The 17,970-nt window shown below is 43.1% G+C and overlaps 2 protein-coding genes across 9 annotated transcripts in view; both read left to right on the forward strand.

Moving 5' to 3' along the window:
• Positions 1-12,067, forward strand: part of ZNF532 (zinc finger protein 532) — an 83,746-nt gene extending 71,679 nt beyond the window's left edge. For 7 of the 8 annotated variants that reach the window (XM_074355262.1, XM_074355263.1, XM_074355259.1 and 4 more), the window contains 3 exons: positions 5,846-5,958; positions 7,969-8,116; positions 9,498-12,067. In XM_074355262.1, coding sequence (XP_074211363.1) covers positions 5,846-5,958; positions 7,969-8,116; positions 9,498-9,992 — 756 coding nt within the window. In that variant the 3' untranslated portion in view covers positions 9,993-12,067. Of the gene's footprint in view, positions 1-5,845; positions 5,959-7,965; positions 8,117-9,497 lie in introns of all 8 variants that reach the window. The other variant, XM_074355258.1, reaches the window with a different exon arrangement.
• The window catches only part of LOC105073995 (O-acyltransferase like protein), a gene marked incomplete at its 5' end in the record, with an annotated part of 63,338 nt that continues 57,000 nt past the window's right edge, over positions 11,633-17,970 (forward strand). The window contains one exon of the mRNA XM_074355264.1: positions 11,633-11,807. Coding sequence (XP_074211365.1) covers positions 11,633-11,807 — 175 coding nt within the window. The remainder of the gene's footprint in view (positions 11,808-17,970) is intronic.

Below are 17,970 nucleotides of genomic sequence, written 5' to 3' on the forward strand. Positions count from 1 at the left end.
CTTTATCCTAAATCTGTTACTCTGTGATCACTTTGTAGAACGTGTTCATATTTTTCCAGTAGATAATTGTGTATTCAGTTATTTTTTCCTGTATTCATTCACACAGTGAATACTTACTGAGTATTTTCTGTATGCGGAATGCCAGGGCCAGGGATACAGAGATGAATGATCTACACTTCTGTTTCTAAGGAGCTTACGGGAGAGGGAAATTCCTCCTGAAATAAAAATAAAAACCTTAGTTCAGGCTTTTCTTTGGAGGAAGGGGAACACCATATAAGTAGGTGTTTTATTTGTTAATTGGAAATTTTTTATCTTAATGCCATTAGTCATTAGAGAAATGCAAATTAAAACCACAGTGCAATACCACTAGCCACCCTTTATAATGGCCACAATAAAATACAATGGCAGTGGCAAAGGCTGGAGGGCCGTTGGAGTTCTTAACCATTGCTGGTGGAAAGACAGCGCACAGCCATCTGGAAAACAGTTTGACAGTTCCTTATGTAATTGACCATATGACCCAGTAATCCCATTGCTGGGTATTTACACAAGAGAAATAAGATCATATGTGCACACTAAAATCTGTCCATGAATGTTTATAGTTTAATTTATACTTCATACTTGTAATTAATAATTTCCAGAAATTGTAAATAACCCAGAAGTCCTTCAGCTGGTAAACGGATGAACAAACATGGGGGCTTCCACAGAGCGAAATACTGCTACACAGTGGGAAGGATGGGCTGTTGATGCGCTCAGTAGAGCTGCTGATGTGTGAAGCCAGGTGGGAGATGCCAGGCTCAGAAAACCACACGTATTATACTACATAGTTCCCTTTATATGACGAATGGAAAAAGCGAAACTACAGGTTGGGAAACAGATCGGCGGTTTCCAAGAGCTGGGGGTAGGAAGGAGGGGTTGACTCTGAAGGGGCACGTGGGGGACTTTGGTGGGGGCTGGAACTGTCCTATATCTTGATTATAGTGGCAGCTACTCAACTGTATCCATATTTCAAAATTCATTAAAAAGAGTGGATTTTACATTTTGTAAATTATGCATCAGCAAACCTGACTTAAAAGTTGTTTGAGGCAACAGAAAAAAACTTACATGCGCTATATTCACATAGTTCAAAAAATCCAAACAATGGGAAGGAAAAAGCCTCATTCCTACTCTTGCCACCCATAATCACTAAGTTTCTGATGTATCTTAAAGCTTCTCTATGCCAGTGTCATCCTGTACGCACATATGTTCTCATCTTTACCTCTTTCTTACACAGAACACAGCTTATTAATGTAATTTTCTGCTGGGGTTCCGTCTCCGTGTAATTTATGTTACGGTTCTTTCCATACCAGTTGCATTGAGATCTTCCATTCTTTTCTGCAGCTGCATGACAAGAATTTTGCTGTATGAGTGCTTATCATTTATTTAACCAATGCTCCAGACTTTTTCCCCACCTTTTCCCATTATATGTATAGTGCTGCAGTGAATAATAACCTCGTACATACGGTCCCTTCTGCTATGATGCTCGTGTTGAAAACACGCATTTGTTCCAGTGCAGTTGATCTATCAGGGAACAGTTGAAGCATAACGTGAATTCTGAGTTTGCTCGTGTGTGATTTCATCCCTGAGAAACAGAAAACTGTGGACTGGAGTTGTGTAGGAGTAGCCCACACTCGTGCCCACACCGCCGACCACCACCAGCGACCTCCTCTCCCCGTGTATTGTCACACGGGTCCACACCTGGGGTCACGGCTTCCTTCTGGTTTCAGAGAGCCCCCCAGCGCTCACTTCCACAAGCACACTGCAGGTCATCTTCAAGGCAAAGTGCCCTGTTTTTTTGCAGTGTTTATGTATTTCTTAACCATTGGACATGTGTAAAACCATGCTACTGCTTTTATTAAGTGAGACATTGGCAGTTTTTGAGTGTTACGCAGCTAACTTCATCTTTTGCTAGAAGTCCTGTGGTTTTTGTTGCCTGACTTTGCGTAGTTCAGTGATTTAGAACATGTGTTATATGTATGTTGCGTTACAGAAGAACTGGCTTACCAGTGAGGATTTATTTGTGGACTAGATTCCCCAGCAGAAGGGTCCAGAGTTTTAGGAGTTAAATTCTGACAGACTGCTGCTGTGATGTGCTTACATGATCTAGTTGGTTTGGTTTTCCCTTTTTCATAAAAAACGCTGTGACAGAGCCGAAGGGCGTGTGTCAGCGTGCTTTGGGAAGAATTCCGCTCCCTTTAATCTCACGTTTGTGGGTGTTTCTGGACCTGTGATGGTCGTTAAGGAGGCTGTTTACATGTTGGTGCGAGGCAGATGCCTCACGGAGGCGGGAGTCTCAGGAAGAGGTGGGGAGAAGTGGATGTGTCGGGCCAGACAGATGTGTCAGGTTGTGACTTCTTCCAAGTCACCTGAAACAGAACGAGGACTTCAGGCCAAGAGACAGGAAGGGCCTGGTTATCAGAATGGGAAATGCTGGGGGGAGGATGTAGCTCAAGTGGTAGAGTGCATGCTTAGCATGCATGAGGTCCTGGGTTCAATCCTCAGCACCTCCATTAAAAAAAATTATAAGTAGACCTAGTTACCTCCCCCTTGCAAAACAAAGCAAAACAAAAACTTAAAAAAAAAAAAAAGAATGAGAAATGTCTGATTGTGAGAGAGCCCATGGCAGTCCCAAGACACAGCCACCAAGTGCCATCTGGAAAGAATGCCTCTCAGAGGCATTTTAAATCCCAGAGCTCAGACTCTGAGCCCAAGGCTAGGGCATTCCAAGCAGAGGCATTTGGTAAGAGGAGCTAATAATAATGCTTTCTCTCCTAAAGGATATAAAGATAAAAGAGTTGAAAATTGGAGATTAGGGACAAAGTTCAGGAAGTATATGAAGTGTTTGTGTTATTTGATATTTCACTTAGAAAGTTTTACAAAAATATTCAGACCCTGCCAGCTTATTAACTGTTTCTTTAAAGAGTTCTATTTGAAAACAAAATAATTGATAATTCATCATTTCTTTTCTGATTTTAGTTAACTATAAAAAGTCCACTTAAGGCCCTGGTCCTGTCAGTATCAGTTTATGCAAACTTGAAGCCAGCAAGAAGTAAATGACTTTAAAAAGTCTTGAAAACCGAATGATGATAGACTTTTACACTTTCTTAATACTGTTTTTTTTCCCACTTTTGTTTGATTAAGAATTACTTTCTTTGTCATAAAGTAGCAGGATGAACTATTATAATATTGAAGCTACAAATCATGAAAATTAATTGGGCAAAGCACTTTTAAATAAGTTAGTATTTAAAATTTAACAAAGAAGAAAGTCATTTGTTTTGTTAGTTAACGTGAACAAGGCAGGTTCAATCTGGAGACTGGAGTTTAAACCTGTAATTTTCTTGTCACTGGTGATTTTTGAAACCCTGCCCCTTTGTTTTGGGATTGCACAGCTCTTTTCTGCTTTTTTTTTTTTTTCATGAAGATGTTAAAAGAAGAACATCTCTCACCTTGTCAGCTCTTTTTGAAAATAGTAATTATTGGTTCAGCTAAGCTGCTCTTCATTTATTTTATTATCTACTCAGGATTTCTTTATTGATATTTCTCTATTACAATTTTGATTTTATATTAATATAACTACACCATAACATGAAATAGAATATTAAAATTTTCACCGTAATAGAAAATCCAATTTGCATTTCTCAGAGGCCTGGTTGTATGCTTAGAAAGATACACTTCAGTTGTCTACCTCCTTTATGAATGTTTGCTACACTTCTTGCTTTTAGAAAGATGTCTTGTGGGGGGGATGGTATAGCTCAGTGGTGGAGTGCATGCTTAGTATGCACGAGGTCCTGGGTTCAGTCCCCAGTACTGGAAAGAAATAAAATAAACCTAATTGCCTCCTCCCCTTCCCAAAAAAAAAAAACCCAAAACATACATAGAAAAATGTCTTGTGTGTTGACCCCTCTAGGTGATCTTAGTATTGACCATCTCATATGTACACAATTCAACAGGAGTTTGATATTAGTAGATATTAAAAACCTTTATTGAAACAGTACAATGATTCGTGACCAACTGTTCTTGACTTAAAAGCTTTATTCTAAAAGAAACCTCTTATTCATTCTCTGGCTACATATACTAATCCAGGAGACTAGGGATGGTCTGTTCAATGTGATCAAAAATTTTTATGATGGAATACCTTGGGGAGAAAGGACGGGATGTCTCAGGCACTAGTTGGTTACTTGCTTTGTTCTCTGTCTCTCCTTTTTTACCCCAGAGACCATTCTTACACTCTGGGATATATGATATATATGCATATATCCCAGGGAGATGCTTAGGAAAAGAATTAAAGCAGTCGTATGACTTCCATGTTTAACTTGGAGAAGGAATTTTCTCCTTTGCCTTTGTCTGGGTTTAAGAGCTTTTCAACATCTGCCAGACTTGATTTGCTTTATTTAAAAGAGAGTATTTTCCACTCTTTTTAGAAATGAAACTTAAATGTGTAACTTTACTCTTACTAATCAAAGAACACCTACTGAAGATTTCCCTGTGTCCCACGCGCTGTGCTAGACCTTCCGCCCCTCCCCCAGCACCTTCTGAGGACAGCACTGCCGTGACCCCACCTGGCAGCTTGGGGAGTGGAGGGTTACGGAGGCTGAGGAACGTTCGCCCGTCACATGATTTGTGAGTGATGGAGACACGGTGCCAGCCCCTCTCTGGGACCTCAGAGCCAGGTTCTCAACCACCTAAATATATTTGCTTACCAACTTGGAATAAGGACATGTTTGTTAGGTGGTTATGTAAAAATAATTTTTTTTTAAATTAGCATTTCTTTATCACAGGGCTCACATTTGCTTGCTCATCTCTTCTTACTGCCAAAGACAGTACCACCGTTTCACGCAATAACTTATTCCTTCTTCATCCTTATTTTTAATGGGGGCAGAGCCAAATTTTGTTCTATTCATGAGGCCGACAGTTCTTTCTTGATTTCATTTCCTCGTGATGTGCCATTAATTCCAGACTGTAATGCAGATCATGCCCAAAGAATTTGTTTTAAAGTTAAGCCACTAATTTTACCTCAGAGAGAGATTCCACATGGGAATTCTGTTAAATTAACATAATTATGTCTTAGCCAAAGTGGGAAACTTTTCACTTCGATTTTTATGTATCTCTCGATAGCTCTCTCTTGCTCTCTCAGTGTGTTCCCCCCATACACATACACACATACACATAGACTCATACTGTATATACAACAACAGGCAACCTCTGCACAGTGATTTCAAGCTTGTGTTCTTGAGATAATCAAATGGTAGCACTTAAAACAAAAGGTCTTCTTGGAAAACTCTTTCCTTATATAAAGGATAACTAGTTATTGTAAGGAGAAGCTAAAATGTTTAAAATTAGCCAGAGATGAAATTTAAAATGGCACATTGGAAAAGGAAGCATGTTCTTTATGGATATAACAAGTTAACTAATGGCTTTATTTGGTATTTATTGAAGCATCGTGTTTTTCTAGAGTATCTGCTTTTTAAAAATAACATCTCTTATGCCTAGAAAATTTCTGTAATGTTTTCTTTTCAGATATCTGGTGTTTGTATTGAATCAAAAACATAAATGTTTATGAGAAAAAAATACAGTGCTTTACGATAAAGTGTATCCCATTGTCTAGAAATGAGCCCTCGGTGGTTAACTCCAGCCCTGCCGTCCCTTTTTTGTTACATCATTAAAAGAACCTTCCAGTTTCTGAGTTTGGTTACTTTATTGCTTGCTAAAACAATAGCCATACTTAGTCTATTACAAAAGAGTCTGTAATTTCTAGTGTTTCTGTCTTTGTTCTATTGAGTGACTTTCTTTCTCTTTTCTCCCAATGAAGCAAATGAAGAAGCACCCCTGCCGCCAGTGCGACAAGTCTTTCAGCTCATCCCACAGCCTCTGCCGCCACAACCGGATCAAGCACAAAGGCATCAGGAAAGTTTATACCTGCTCGTAAGTCGTAGTTTCTAACACGGGAAGCAGAGAGAGAGGATTAGGCCGGAACGTCTCCAGGTGTCTCCTGCTTCGCCACTAACTTCCCACTCCCCGTCCCCGGCTGCATGGCTCGTGGGTTTCCTTGCTTAACTCAGTTTTGTTTTGACAGGCCGTTCTCGCTCAGTTTGTAACACTTAAACATATTAACATAAAAAGGAGCGATTCCTTGCACGCCCTCAGTTACCTGTGTCCTCGGTTACGCGGAGGCGTGTGTCTGTGTCTGTGCGTCTGTGTCTGTGCGTCCGTGTCTGTGCGTGTGTTACTACCGAGGATTTTGGAGGAGGGGCTTGGTGCAGGTGGTGCTTGGTTGAGGGAGCTGCCAGCACTGGCAGGTGCGTTGGGCTGGCTGATGTTCTCAGGGGTTCAGAGCAGGCCCTGGTAGGGCGAGTTGTGGAGTCAGTCCTGCAGGGCACCCCTCATCAGGGCCACCTCCAGTCAGCGCACGCCACTGGGGGGAGGCCACATTCGAGGAACTGAGTGGACAGTCAGTCGTGAGCCTCTTCTTTGTATATGAAGGTCAGAAATTGTTATATTATTATTAGCGAGAAAGCTTTATCAGCCCCTCAGCCAGGACATGCCTGAAGTGAGGTGATGTAACGAGGTTACTTTAAAGCATTTCTCAGAAAAGAGGACTAAAGCACACAGAAGCCACGTAGCTGGCATGTGGCCATGCTGGAGCCGGGCTCAGGGGACCTGGAGGGGGTACCCAAGAGAAGGCATCTTGGGTAGGAAAACAGGGACCTAACTGTCCTGTGAAATTGAAGCTGGGAGTGATTTTGGTGAGATGAGAACCTTCTATAAGTAAGGCCTGTATTGTTGGGGCTGCATTGAAAGAATCAGTGGATTTAGAAGGAAGCCCTGGACTGAGAAAAAGATGGAAAGGAAGGCTGGCCTGGCCCGATCCTTCCCTCAATGGGTTAGCTCGCCTCCCGGGGAAGTCCCTGTAAGGTGGTGACGCGCCAGGATTGCCCTGCTTGTTTCATCTGTTGTTCTTTGGTGTTGGTGCCGGCTCCTGGGGCTGGTGCCCACCACTGCCCCGTAGAGGGTCTCTAACATGAAGTCTTCAGAATTTGGGACCAATCATTATAAAATTCTCAAAAGATTTTCTGAAGACAGTAAATTTGGTTCTGCAAAAGCCATGGGGTCCTTTCCATCCGCCTTCGCTGTGGTGGCATTCTTGACTTAGAGCATCCATAATCACCGTGGTCATTAACTGCTGTTACCTGTTTTTGGCCTGTTTGATTAAGAAAATGATAAATTCATATCTTCTAAAGAACTGTACTCATAATTTATGAGGGGGTGCAGTTTGTACAAACTGAAATGAAAACTTAAATATTGACCTATTTTGGATATCTATTCACAGTTTTCTACATTTTAATCTACTGATAGGACACATGCATTTGAGTGCTGTGGTTATAACCATGCATATTGCATTTGTGCTTTGCTGAGGAATTTGACAGGGTGCACACTGTCTCGTGCTAGTTATGAGAGTGGACAGGAATAGTTAACACCAGCCTGAAGGAGTCAGGCAGGGACTTTTTTCGTATTAAAGTGTCTCGTGCCGTAAATTCTGAGGGCACACTGTGAGTCACTGGAAAGAAAACTTTGGAAATTTAATACTCTCTATGTTAAAATTACAGCCATCTAGAATTACGAATTAAGTCATACTTTACCCAAACTCAGAAAATAAATACTCCATCTGAACCAAATTAGGTTGGTCCTATAAGGACACAGAAACTGATAGAAAACTTTTTACAAAAGCTGCAACAATTTTTTTCACAAATCTAGGATACTATGATGCATAGCAAAATAGCTCTTGCACTGTGGACCAATGGTAGTCATCGAGACCACCCCGAGCCCTCTGAGTGTGCTGCTGGCTGGTTTAAGGGCTCCCGGCAACGAGCGTGTTCCACAGTGTGAGTTACTTTAAAGCAAGTAGGTTATATTTCCTTACCTTTTGCTCCACAGGCACTGCCCAGACTCCAGGCGTACCTTCACGAAACGGTTGATGCTGGAGAAACACATCCAGCTCATGCACGGTATTAAGGATCCTGACTTGAAAGAAATGACAGACGCCACCAATGAGGAGGAAACGGAAATAAAAGAAGATGCCAAGGTCAAACATTGCACTTTCTCTTTACGGTGAAGTTGGGTTGTTGACTTGCTTTTTTCCATTTAAATTTTTCTATAGTTACAGTTTAAAAAATTCAGACTCTGCATAAAGCTATAAAAAATAGGGATTCTCTGTCTGCACTCATTCTGACCTTTCATCTTGCTCCAAAAAGGTAACCTTTATTAAGTTTCTTCTGTACCCTTCCAGACACTGCTTTAGTGGTCACTCTGCTTACATACAAAATTTTTCAAATTTTATGTTGACTCACTAAAGTAGTCTCTTACGCAGAGGACTCTATAAAGCCAGATTCCCTTTCATTGCCAGTATATTGGTTGTGAGAAGGACCTAATAAAAATGGATTCCATGTGGCTTCTGTTTGTAATGATGAAAGGTGAAATTAAAAAAATTCCTGCCATATTCTGTCAGTGGGTAGTGAACATGAGTCAGACAGCCGTATGTATATTAACCTGATACAAGGCCTGAGTGTGCCGAGGGCCACTTATACAGCAGTGGTTCAGGAGACACATGGGAGCCACCGCTGTCTTTGGCCCTGTGCTGTGTCTGGAATGTACCTGGCTAAAAGCCTGTGTGTGCTTTCAAGGAGTTAATCATTGAAATCAGAATACAAGTCAGACGAGTGTTTAAGTGTCGCATTAAATCGTAATCCTTTCCCTCAAGTGCTGGGGTGGAGTTAAGGAATGTGCATGCAGTATGCAGTGGCAGCTTCAGGACAAGGCCAGAAAAGACAGGACGTCCACAGAGCTGGAGGAGGGAGCGTCTTTTAGGCTTGGGTTTTTGGAGAGCTAGAAGGGAGCGGGTTTGACGTGGGTGAGTGGACAGGAAAGGGCAGTTCCCAGACCAGGTGAGGCGCAGGTGGCTTGCCATCTGAGTTGCAGGAAAAGCACAAGTCCTGACATTTTCTCCCCTGCAGGGTGATTTTCAGTCTGGCCTGTCCCTTGCCCCTCCCTGGCTTCATCTGTGTCCTCACCTGGTCACCTTGCTCCAGCCCCCCCCCCACTAGCCCCCCCTTCGTCCCCCATGCACACAGGCTGGCTCCCGGCTGGGCCCCTTTCCCCCGCGTGGCCTCAACACTGCACACTGGCTCCTCTGTTGCCGTTAGTCCGGCTCCATCGGAGCCTGCGTCCCACGAGGGCAGTCTGTCCTCCTGAGCCCGCTGGTGGAGGATGCCTGGCATCCCGCAGCCAAGTCCACCTTCGCGGAGTGGACGGAAGGAATAGGGCGACAGACCTGCCACTGTAAGAAAACCGCATCCCCAAGCTCCCAGGACGCATTTCCCCGGCATCCGCGGGGTCCGAGGGAACTGACCATTCATCACCCCCGAGAGGCAGGTTTTCAGCTCATCTGTTCCGTTCTTCTCCCAAAGGTTCCCAGCCCCAAGCGGAAGTTGGAAGAACCCGTTCTAGAGTTCAGACCTCCCAGAGGGGCCATCACCCAACCCCTGAAGAAGCTGAAGATCAACGTTTTCAAGGTTCACAAGTGCGCCGTGTGCGGCTTCACGACCGAGAACCTGCTGCAGTTCCACGAGCACATCCCGCAGCACAAGTCGGACGGCTCCTCGCACCAGTGCCGGGAGTGCGGCCTCTGCTACACGTCGCACGTCTCCCTGTCCCGGCACCTCTTCATCGTCCACAAACTCAAGGAGCCGCAGCCCGCGGCCAAGCAGAATGGGGCCGGGGAGGAGAACCAGCAGGAGAACAAGCCCGGCCCCGAGGACGAGCCGGCCGACGGCCCGGTATCGGACCGAACGTGCAAGGTGTGCGCCAAGACCTTTGAGACGGAAGCTGCCTTAAACGCGCACATGCGGACCCACGGCATGGCCTTCATCAAATCCAAAAGAGTGAGCTCCGCCGAGAAATAGCCCCGCGCCTCCGCCAGGAGAACCCCTGTCCACATTGGAAGAAAAAAGACATTTTTGTTACAAAAAGTTTGCAGTATAATAGAGTTAACAGTACGGTCTAGGCTGTTGCAATATATCCTCTCTCCACGTCCTGCACCTCGTCTGTATATCCTTGATAAGTATTAAAACAGTATTTGAGTTAAAAAGAGTTTGTATATATTTAAATGAATAACTTTTTATACTCTTTGTTAAATGTTTGTATCAGTATTTAGTGGAAAATGTTTTGAAGTGGGTTTTTTTTTTCTTTTGGTTTATTTTTGTTTTTGTTTTCTAATTTGGGTTAGGATTTTTCTTTTTTGTACTGTTCCTTTAAAACAGAGTTCTTAGTAACAGGGGCAGTTCCCGAATTCCAATAAACCATTTTGTATGTCACAGATTTGAATGGGTTAACTAATCACAGGCTACGATAATGCCTTTTTTAGTGTTTTTAATTTTTAGAATTCACTACGTAAATTGTAGGTGACTGTAGGTCTTCAAAACACTAGGGACTTTTAAGTGTCTTAGCACTCTTCCTCAACGTGCCTGCCCCGCCCGCGTGCCCCTCCGGTGGCCCGCACTCTGGCGTGTGGCGTCCTCTCCAGGCCAGGCCCAGCCGTGTTGGAAGCAGCCTTGCAGATGGCTTCGGTCCCAGTGGGGGATGAAAACTTGGGCCAGAAATCCAGTAAGGAAGGCGGATTTCCTTAATTCCATTTCAGAACAGGGAAGAAGGGTATTCTAATGGGAGAAAATTGGGGGGGGGGGCGAACAGTTTCTGGGCAGATTTGCAAGGCTGGCTTATAAAAGAGCACAAGGAGATAAAGTGACGAAAGGGCTGGACTCCTGTAAAAGTTATTACTATGTAGTTAGACCAGTAGATTTATATAGTCACGTTTTTGTCATGTAATTTATTAACTATTACAAAGACACAACTGAAAATATCAAGTATTTCTCTGGCTCTTGACAGGAAGAAAAAAAAAATCACAGTTGATTTAACCCTTTGCTGTCTAGAGAGTTGGCGTTTCCTGTTCTGGGTGCTACTGCTAAACGTTCTGGTACTGCACAACTCCAACCACCGACTTATCAATGCAGCAGCCGGCGTGTCGCAATTGGCCGTTCAATTCAGCACTGAGCCACCTGGGTTTTAGTTCAGACATTTCAATAAATATCTTTAATATCGGTAGTTCTGCTTTCTTAGTGCAGCCGAGATACTCCTCTGTCCCTTCCAAACGTTTATAGTTCTCTGGGAGTTATATTTTTTGGTTTTTTTGTTCTGTGTTTTCTTTTGCATTTTGTATCTTGTATTTATCCCTAAACATATTTTGTACTTTTTTTTTTTTTTAAGAAAAATCTTTTGTGTATATATAGATATCCTTGCATGATATACTGTAGTCAACGTTCGGTTCCTCAAAAGGTCTTGCTGCTGTCAGGTGTCATGCACTAACCACACCCATCATAACTGTATTAAACACATTTCACATGTAAATAAACGTGGGACATTTGGTCCTTGTGCTTCCGTGAGAGAGTTATTGGTGGTGGGTCTCTGGCATCTTCATGAAGTTTAAGGAGTGATTCATTGCAGGGATGGGCTATAGGATACTGCAGAATTTTCTCGGCTCAGATAAGCAACGTATTCATTCTCGTTGGCAATCAAGTATTTTGTCACTTCCTTGTTGACTCCATCAGGACATCAGCATAACCTGAGGGCGTGGTTAAGTACTTCTCAACTTGAAATTCAATCACTGTTACTTGTTATATTTACACTTGTATTGCTCTTAAGTTGTATTCATAGCACTTTTCATATGTTTCTGCATTTGAACCTTGCAATAAACCTGTGTGGTGAGGCTGCACAGGTCCTAACAGCCTAGTTTTACAGTTGAGGAAGCTGAGCTCAGATTAAGTTCTTGGCCTAAGCCCTCAGAGCTGGTAAGTGGCTTTGCGTGTTAGAACCCAGATATTCTTGCTCTAAATCGAGTGCTCGCTCTCTGTGTTTATGTACATATTGACGAATACTCATTTATTCAACAAATAAAACGTATGTGCAAAACACGATACTAGAATTCTTGTTTGTGGCACTATAGCTTTTATAAGATAACCTGGGAGTCTTTACTCATAGGGACCCAGAAATCCTTGTTAGTATGAAATGAGCATCTATTAAATGCCTAGTTGTGCATCCAAGAAAGTTTTTAAAAATGCCCAGAGGTCCAAAATGAAGAAACTGAAATTCAGAGTAGAAAAACAGGGCACAACGCTGTAGCCCCGGGAGGAAATCTGGATGGTTCAGCTGAATAGAGAGCTGGTGAACTGGAAGGTGGGTAGCGAGGAAGTTCCCCAAAACACAGTGCGGAGACAAGGAGATGAGACATATGGAAAGGTTAGAGTCCAGAAGGACAAAACAAACAGCTCTAACAAGTGTGATAGGGGTCCCTGAGAAAGAAGAGTATTGGGAAGAGCCAGTGAGGCTTAGCTATTAACAAAAAGACACAAATACTTGGGTTTAACGTGGCGAACGCTAAGCAATACCCACATTAGGACTTGTGGATTCCACCTATTTTTCGTTAGGTTGTAGATGCAGGGTGTGGGTGTCGTGGGCATTTGAGGAACAGGACACAGACCAGAGGCAGAAAGCGGGCACATTCTATGAATTCTTAGGAACCCCATTTCCTCTGTTGGTAGGGAAGGGGGCGCTGAGGCTGACAGAGTAGGCTGGGTCCAAGTTGTAAAAAGCCTTGAGTGATGACCTAAGGGGTTTGTACTCTGCTAGAGATGAGCTCCTTGGACAGGGGAGTGACAACCAGATTAACTGGTGACAGGGCTTAGGACGGACGGTGGGAGGGTGTATCAATCAGTATAAATTAGGTCATGCTATGGTTACAACCATAAACCTTTTCTAATTGAATTAAAGATCTAGAAAATTCTCTAGTGCTTTACGATTTTCAGAAGTTTCACACACATGATTTCATATAATCTCATAATGAACCCTTTTTTACCCCTCCCCTTATATTGCCCCTCCCCCCTTCCCTCTCCCCACTGGTAACCACTGGTTTGTTCCCTGTTATCTGTGGGTCTGCTTCTTTTTTGTTTTTTTCACTAGTTCGTTGTATTTTTAAGATCCCACATATAAGTGCTACCATACAGTATTTGTCTTTGACTTATTTTACTTAGTACAATGCCCTCCAAGTCCATCCATGTTGCTGCAAATGGCAAAGAACTTCATAAAGTATGACTTAAAGGAACCATCCATCTATCCCAAAGAATGGTCTGAAAATAGTGTGCCAAATGCGGGATGCTATTCATGCTGTTAAGTTACACACACTCTGCAGATCCAATGCTGTCATGATCCCAGATTGTAGCTCTTTGGCATACGTCTTCTAAATAAGGAACTAGAGTTAGTTACCTTAAAAACTTGGCTTCTGCTCATGCACAATTCTGTCTTTGCGTAAATGGATCCTTGAACCTTATTGTTTGGGTTTTTGTTTTGTGGTGATGAATCCCACATCCCTGCAGAGGTAACCATAGACCTTCGGAATATGACAGTGTGAACTTAGGTCTCTGTAAAGAGCTTCTCTTCCTGCTACTAGAAGCTTCTCGGCTAGCCGTTGTAATTCTGTAGTCACCACTAATCCCAAAACACTTACTCTGACAGCCCAGCCTCAGGCCACAGGGTTTGGGTGCAAAGCTGAATTTGAGATTTGGCTACTGTCAGTCTTCTCGATAAAAGTGCATTCTCTGTACATCTATTCCCCCCACCCCCGCCCCCAAGTGTCCCTGGGAATTTAGGTGAATATTTTGGTAAAGACTCTACATTGGGTGATAAAACTTTCATCACCTTAGCCTGTTTTTCTGGAAGTCTGCTCATTTATGTTTGCCGCCTTCATCAAAAAGGTAGATCTGAGGGAGGCCAGCATAGATCCCATATGAATTAGGATCCTAGCAGGACACAAACGGCACACCAGAGGTTTAATTTTAAGGAAATTAAGGAGGGGACTCTATACAGAGCTGTGAGCTGGACTGAAGGGTGTCAAGAGTCCCAGGGACTTAGCAAAGGTGGGGAGGTGAGTAGGGGGGGCTGGAGTCCTGGAGCAGGAGTCTCTAGATAAGAACTTGAGAGAGCCAGAGCCACGGGGAAGTAAGGAAGGTGGGAGGGAAATTATAGGGGGGCTGACTCTTCACACTCAACGATCTCCTGCCCGCATCTCCCACTGGCGGAAACCAAATACAGAAGCTAGAAAAGGAAACCCAGAGGTAGTCTGTAAGGTCAGTGTGCTGGGCACAGAGCAGGACAGAGAAGACCGCACGCGGATCTGGGATGAGGGTGGGAGACAGTATTGCGATCACAGGCACCCAGCATGCGCTTTCAGAGGCCCGTGCTCTCTACGTGTTTTGCTGTCAATGTGCATTTTATCCCCTATAAGTAAGCTGTTAGCTCAAACAGGGTACTCTGGACTTCACATGTATCTTTTCTTTCTAATTTCCTCACCAGGTTTATCCTGGAATTATACCCTTGCCCTAGTGGTTATTTTTACTTGAGGAAACAGAATAGCATTTCCCAGAAAACATTCTCTGCTCGTTTCCAAATTAAATTCATGAGGCTAGTTTTGACTTATAAAGCAACACTATTTATAATGTTTCACAGTATTTAAAGGAACTGATGATTTAATTGGCTTTGCTAATTTATTGTAAGCTGCTATCCTTGAGCTTTTCTTACAGTTGTGATTGTAAATTATACTATCATGGCAAGTCTGTTCCTAATTCTAAACACAATTCTTTGCAAGAAGATATTTTTATCTAAGGGAGCTCTGTAATTACAGTTCACTATATCACACCTCCGACTGAGTTCCAGGAAGTGTGGGTTTAGCCCAAGAGTAATTGTCTGACCTTTAGGTCAAGTCAAGTTTAATTGGATCAGTTATTTCTGGAGAATAAACATCATCTATTTTTTGAAAAAGAACAGGACAGGCATAGATCTGCTGACTGCAGAGGATGGTGCGAGGATGATTTGGGTCAAGAGAAAGCAGAGCTGCATGTGTCCAAGGGAACGACCCTGTCTTAGAAAGGGTAGAAGACACACCTCAAAGTAGTGGTAACGGATGCTTATCTTGACTTTGTCAGTTCAGCATCTGATCCCCTTCTGGGGTTGGAGATCTGCCACTGTGTGAATCTCAGAGAGATGGATCTTGCCTCCTACTGTTGAAAACAGGTCACTCTCCCTGACCCCTGGCAGCCTAACCTGACATAGGATGACCAATACTTGGCTCAAATGATGCTCCTGCTTTAACTCTCAAGTGGGTGATACAAGGAAGTAGGGACAGTTTAAATGTACTCAGGCTGGTGGCACAGTGGCAGTGGTCATGGTGATGGTGGAGGGGGCACTACGCTGTGCATGGTGTTTGTTGGTCAAGGAAAGGGAAGAATCAAGATCTGGAAGGAAAGAATGTAGACACTCCTCAGCATCTCTGCCCAGTGGGGAACCAGCCTGCCTTCCAGGAACCACTGAACCATCTTGGAACCAGGGCATGCCCACAGCATGGTGGGACATTTGAAGCTTATGTTTTTCCTTCCCTCTGAATGAGACACCATCCAAGCAATGTGACAATATCAATTATTTTAGAAGAGACTTACCAAGATAAATGGAAGTGTGTGCCTTTCAACAGCCATGAGACCCCATCACGTTACCAACCTCATCTCCTACGTCACCTTCCCACGCCCTCCTCCCTCGTCCTGATGGTGCTTTTAATACTCACATTCCCTTCACAGGACCTGACACCTGCTGTTCCCTCTGCCTGGAATGCTCTTCCCAAGGGCCTTTCCACCTCTCATTTTGGCTCCGAAGTCACCTGCTTGGAGAGATTTCCAGGTCACCTCACTCAGTGCCCAAGCCCACCAACAGCACACGCCCACTTCACCACTCTCCAGGTCTTTACCCTGCATTATTTTTCTCCCCAGCACTTATCCCTCCTGACACGTCATCCTTATTTGTTCCCTCTCTGCCACCCTCTGCATGAAACGTCCCAAGCTGTTCCACCAGCTCTGCCTGCTTTCTGATCTGCCTTCACCATTTCCTCTTATCCCAAGAGGCATTTTGCCTTTTGCAGCCTGAGTGCAGCAAACATTAGTTACAATTTCCCCAGCAGGTGGATCCTTATTCCTGTCAGCAAAGACAAATCCTTGTCTTCTCAAGTCCACTGCCAAGTGATGAGGGGTCTAACGCACCTTCCTTTTCTGTAGAGCTAGATACTCGAATAAATGAACAGCATCAGTCAGCAATTGCCGCTGCCTCGGGAAGTGATAAAGCTTCGCCTTCAGGAAAGGAAGGCATTATTTATTTTCATGTCCTCTTTTTATGCCCAGCGCCGTGCCTTGCATAAAACAGGTGCTTAAAATGTCTGCCTGAAACACCTGAGTCTCCTTGAACCTTGATGAGGCATAATTTTCTTAAGAGTTGGGACAAACATCACAAGGGTCTTAAAACGTAAGATCCTCGTTTTCCTTTTTATTCAGGTGGAGTTTTAGAATCATTTAGGTGGTTTTTATTACTAATGATTAAAGTGGGGATATGTGTTCCAGTCATTATATTTCCCCCCGTTAACAAAAGATGGCTTACTTAACACTGAATTCTAAAAGCAATTTTGTATTTTCAATGATACACAATATCAACAACTGACTTGGAAATAAATCCAGGTTTCAGAGATTTTTTTCTGTTTAATCATCCTTAAATATTCAAATTTCCTAAACCTCCAGTATTTTCAATCTTCCCCTTTCTTCACCCTTTTTTGTAATGTTGAAAGAGAGTTAAGCATGGGTGGTTCATGTGGAGTTGAGAGTGCTAATGCTAACTAATGCTGCTTTATCACTCAGGAGGGCTAACGTAATAGCGCTAGGAGACACCTGGGTGAGGGAGACTGGGTCTGTGCTTTTATAAATTTACAGACGGGGAAATTGAACCAGCTTCAACCCTGGTTTCTGGTGCCAAATTAGGTCTCTTTTTCAGTCCAAGTTAGTTGTTGCTTTGTCTATGTAGTAAGATTGGATTTTAGTTTTCATTTTTTGTGCTGAAATGTTGCTTTCTACTTCAATTTAAGAATATTTTCCCAGGTGCATAGTAACAACCAACACATTAATGGTAGAAAATAATTTTGAACGTAGACTCAGATGGTTCCAAAGTCAGAGAACTTAGAGGTCATTTTTATGAAGACTATTTGATGATGAATCTTTTTTGGGGGGGTGGTGATTAGGTTTATTCATTCATCTTTTTTTTTTAATGGAGGTACTGGGGATTGAACCCAGGACCTCATGCATGCTAGGAACACAGTCTACCACTGAGCTATGCCCTCACCCTTGAACCTCTTCTTTAATGCTCTCATCCTGTGCTCAGCCACTATTGGAACACCTCCAAGGTTGGAGATCTCTATGCTATTGGAAAGAGTTCAGTTTGTCTTTGGCTAATTTTGACTAGAAAGCTCTTTATTGTTTCAAAACTATTCCTTTGTAACTTGGATCTAATGATCTGGCTTTTTTTCAAGGAACTATTCACCTAGTAGCTCTTGGAACTACTTCAGCTTGTGTGCCTGAAGTTTTTCTTTAGATCAATAGCAATAACAAAGAATAATGACAAATCACCACAAGAGCTATTGTTTACTAAGGACCTATGCACGTTCAACACTGCAAGGCCCCCTCGCATATGTGTTATCTGGGTGTCTGGTGTATATGTTATCATCTGCCAGGTGCCTAGCAGGCATTTGGCATATAAAGATAATAGCAGCGAACGGTCTGGAGTATCTGTGGTGTCAGACCCTCTCAGAGTACTTTAAATATGTTATTTAAATCTCACAACAATTCCAAGAGGGAAAGACTACTTGTTCTCCTAATTTTCCAGATAAAGTAATTGAGGTGGTGAGACTGCCCTGGGTCACACAGGAAGTGTCAGTTTGGCTCTCAGCTATTACAGCACAAAAAAGCACAA

The sequence above is a fragment of the Camelus bactrianus genome, chromosome 30, assembly GCF_048773025.1.
Source record: "Camelus bactrianus isolate YW-2024 breed Bactrian camel chromosome 30, ASM4877302v1, whole genome shotgun sequence".
NCBI lineage: Eukaryota > Metazoa > Chordata > Mammalia > Artiodactyla > Camelidae > Camelus > Camelus bactrianus.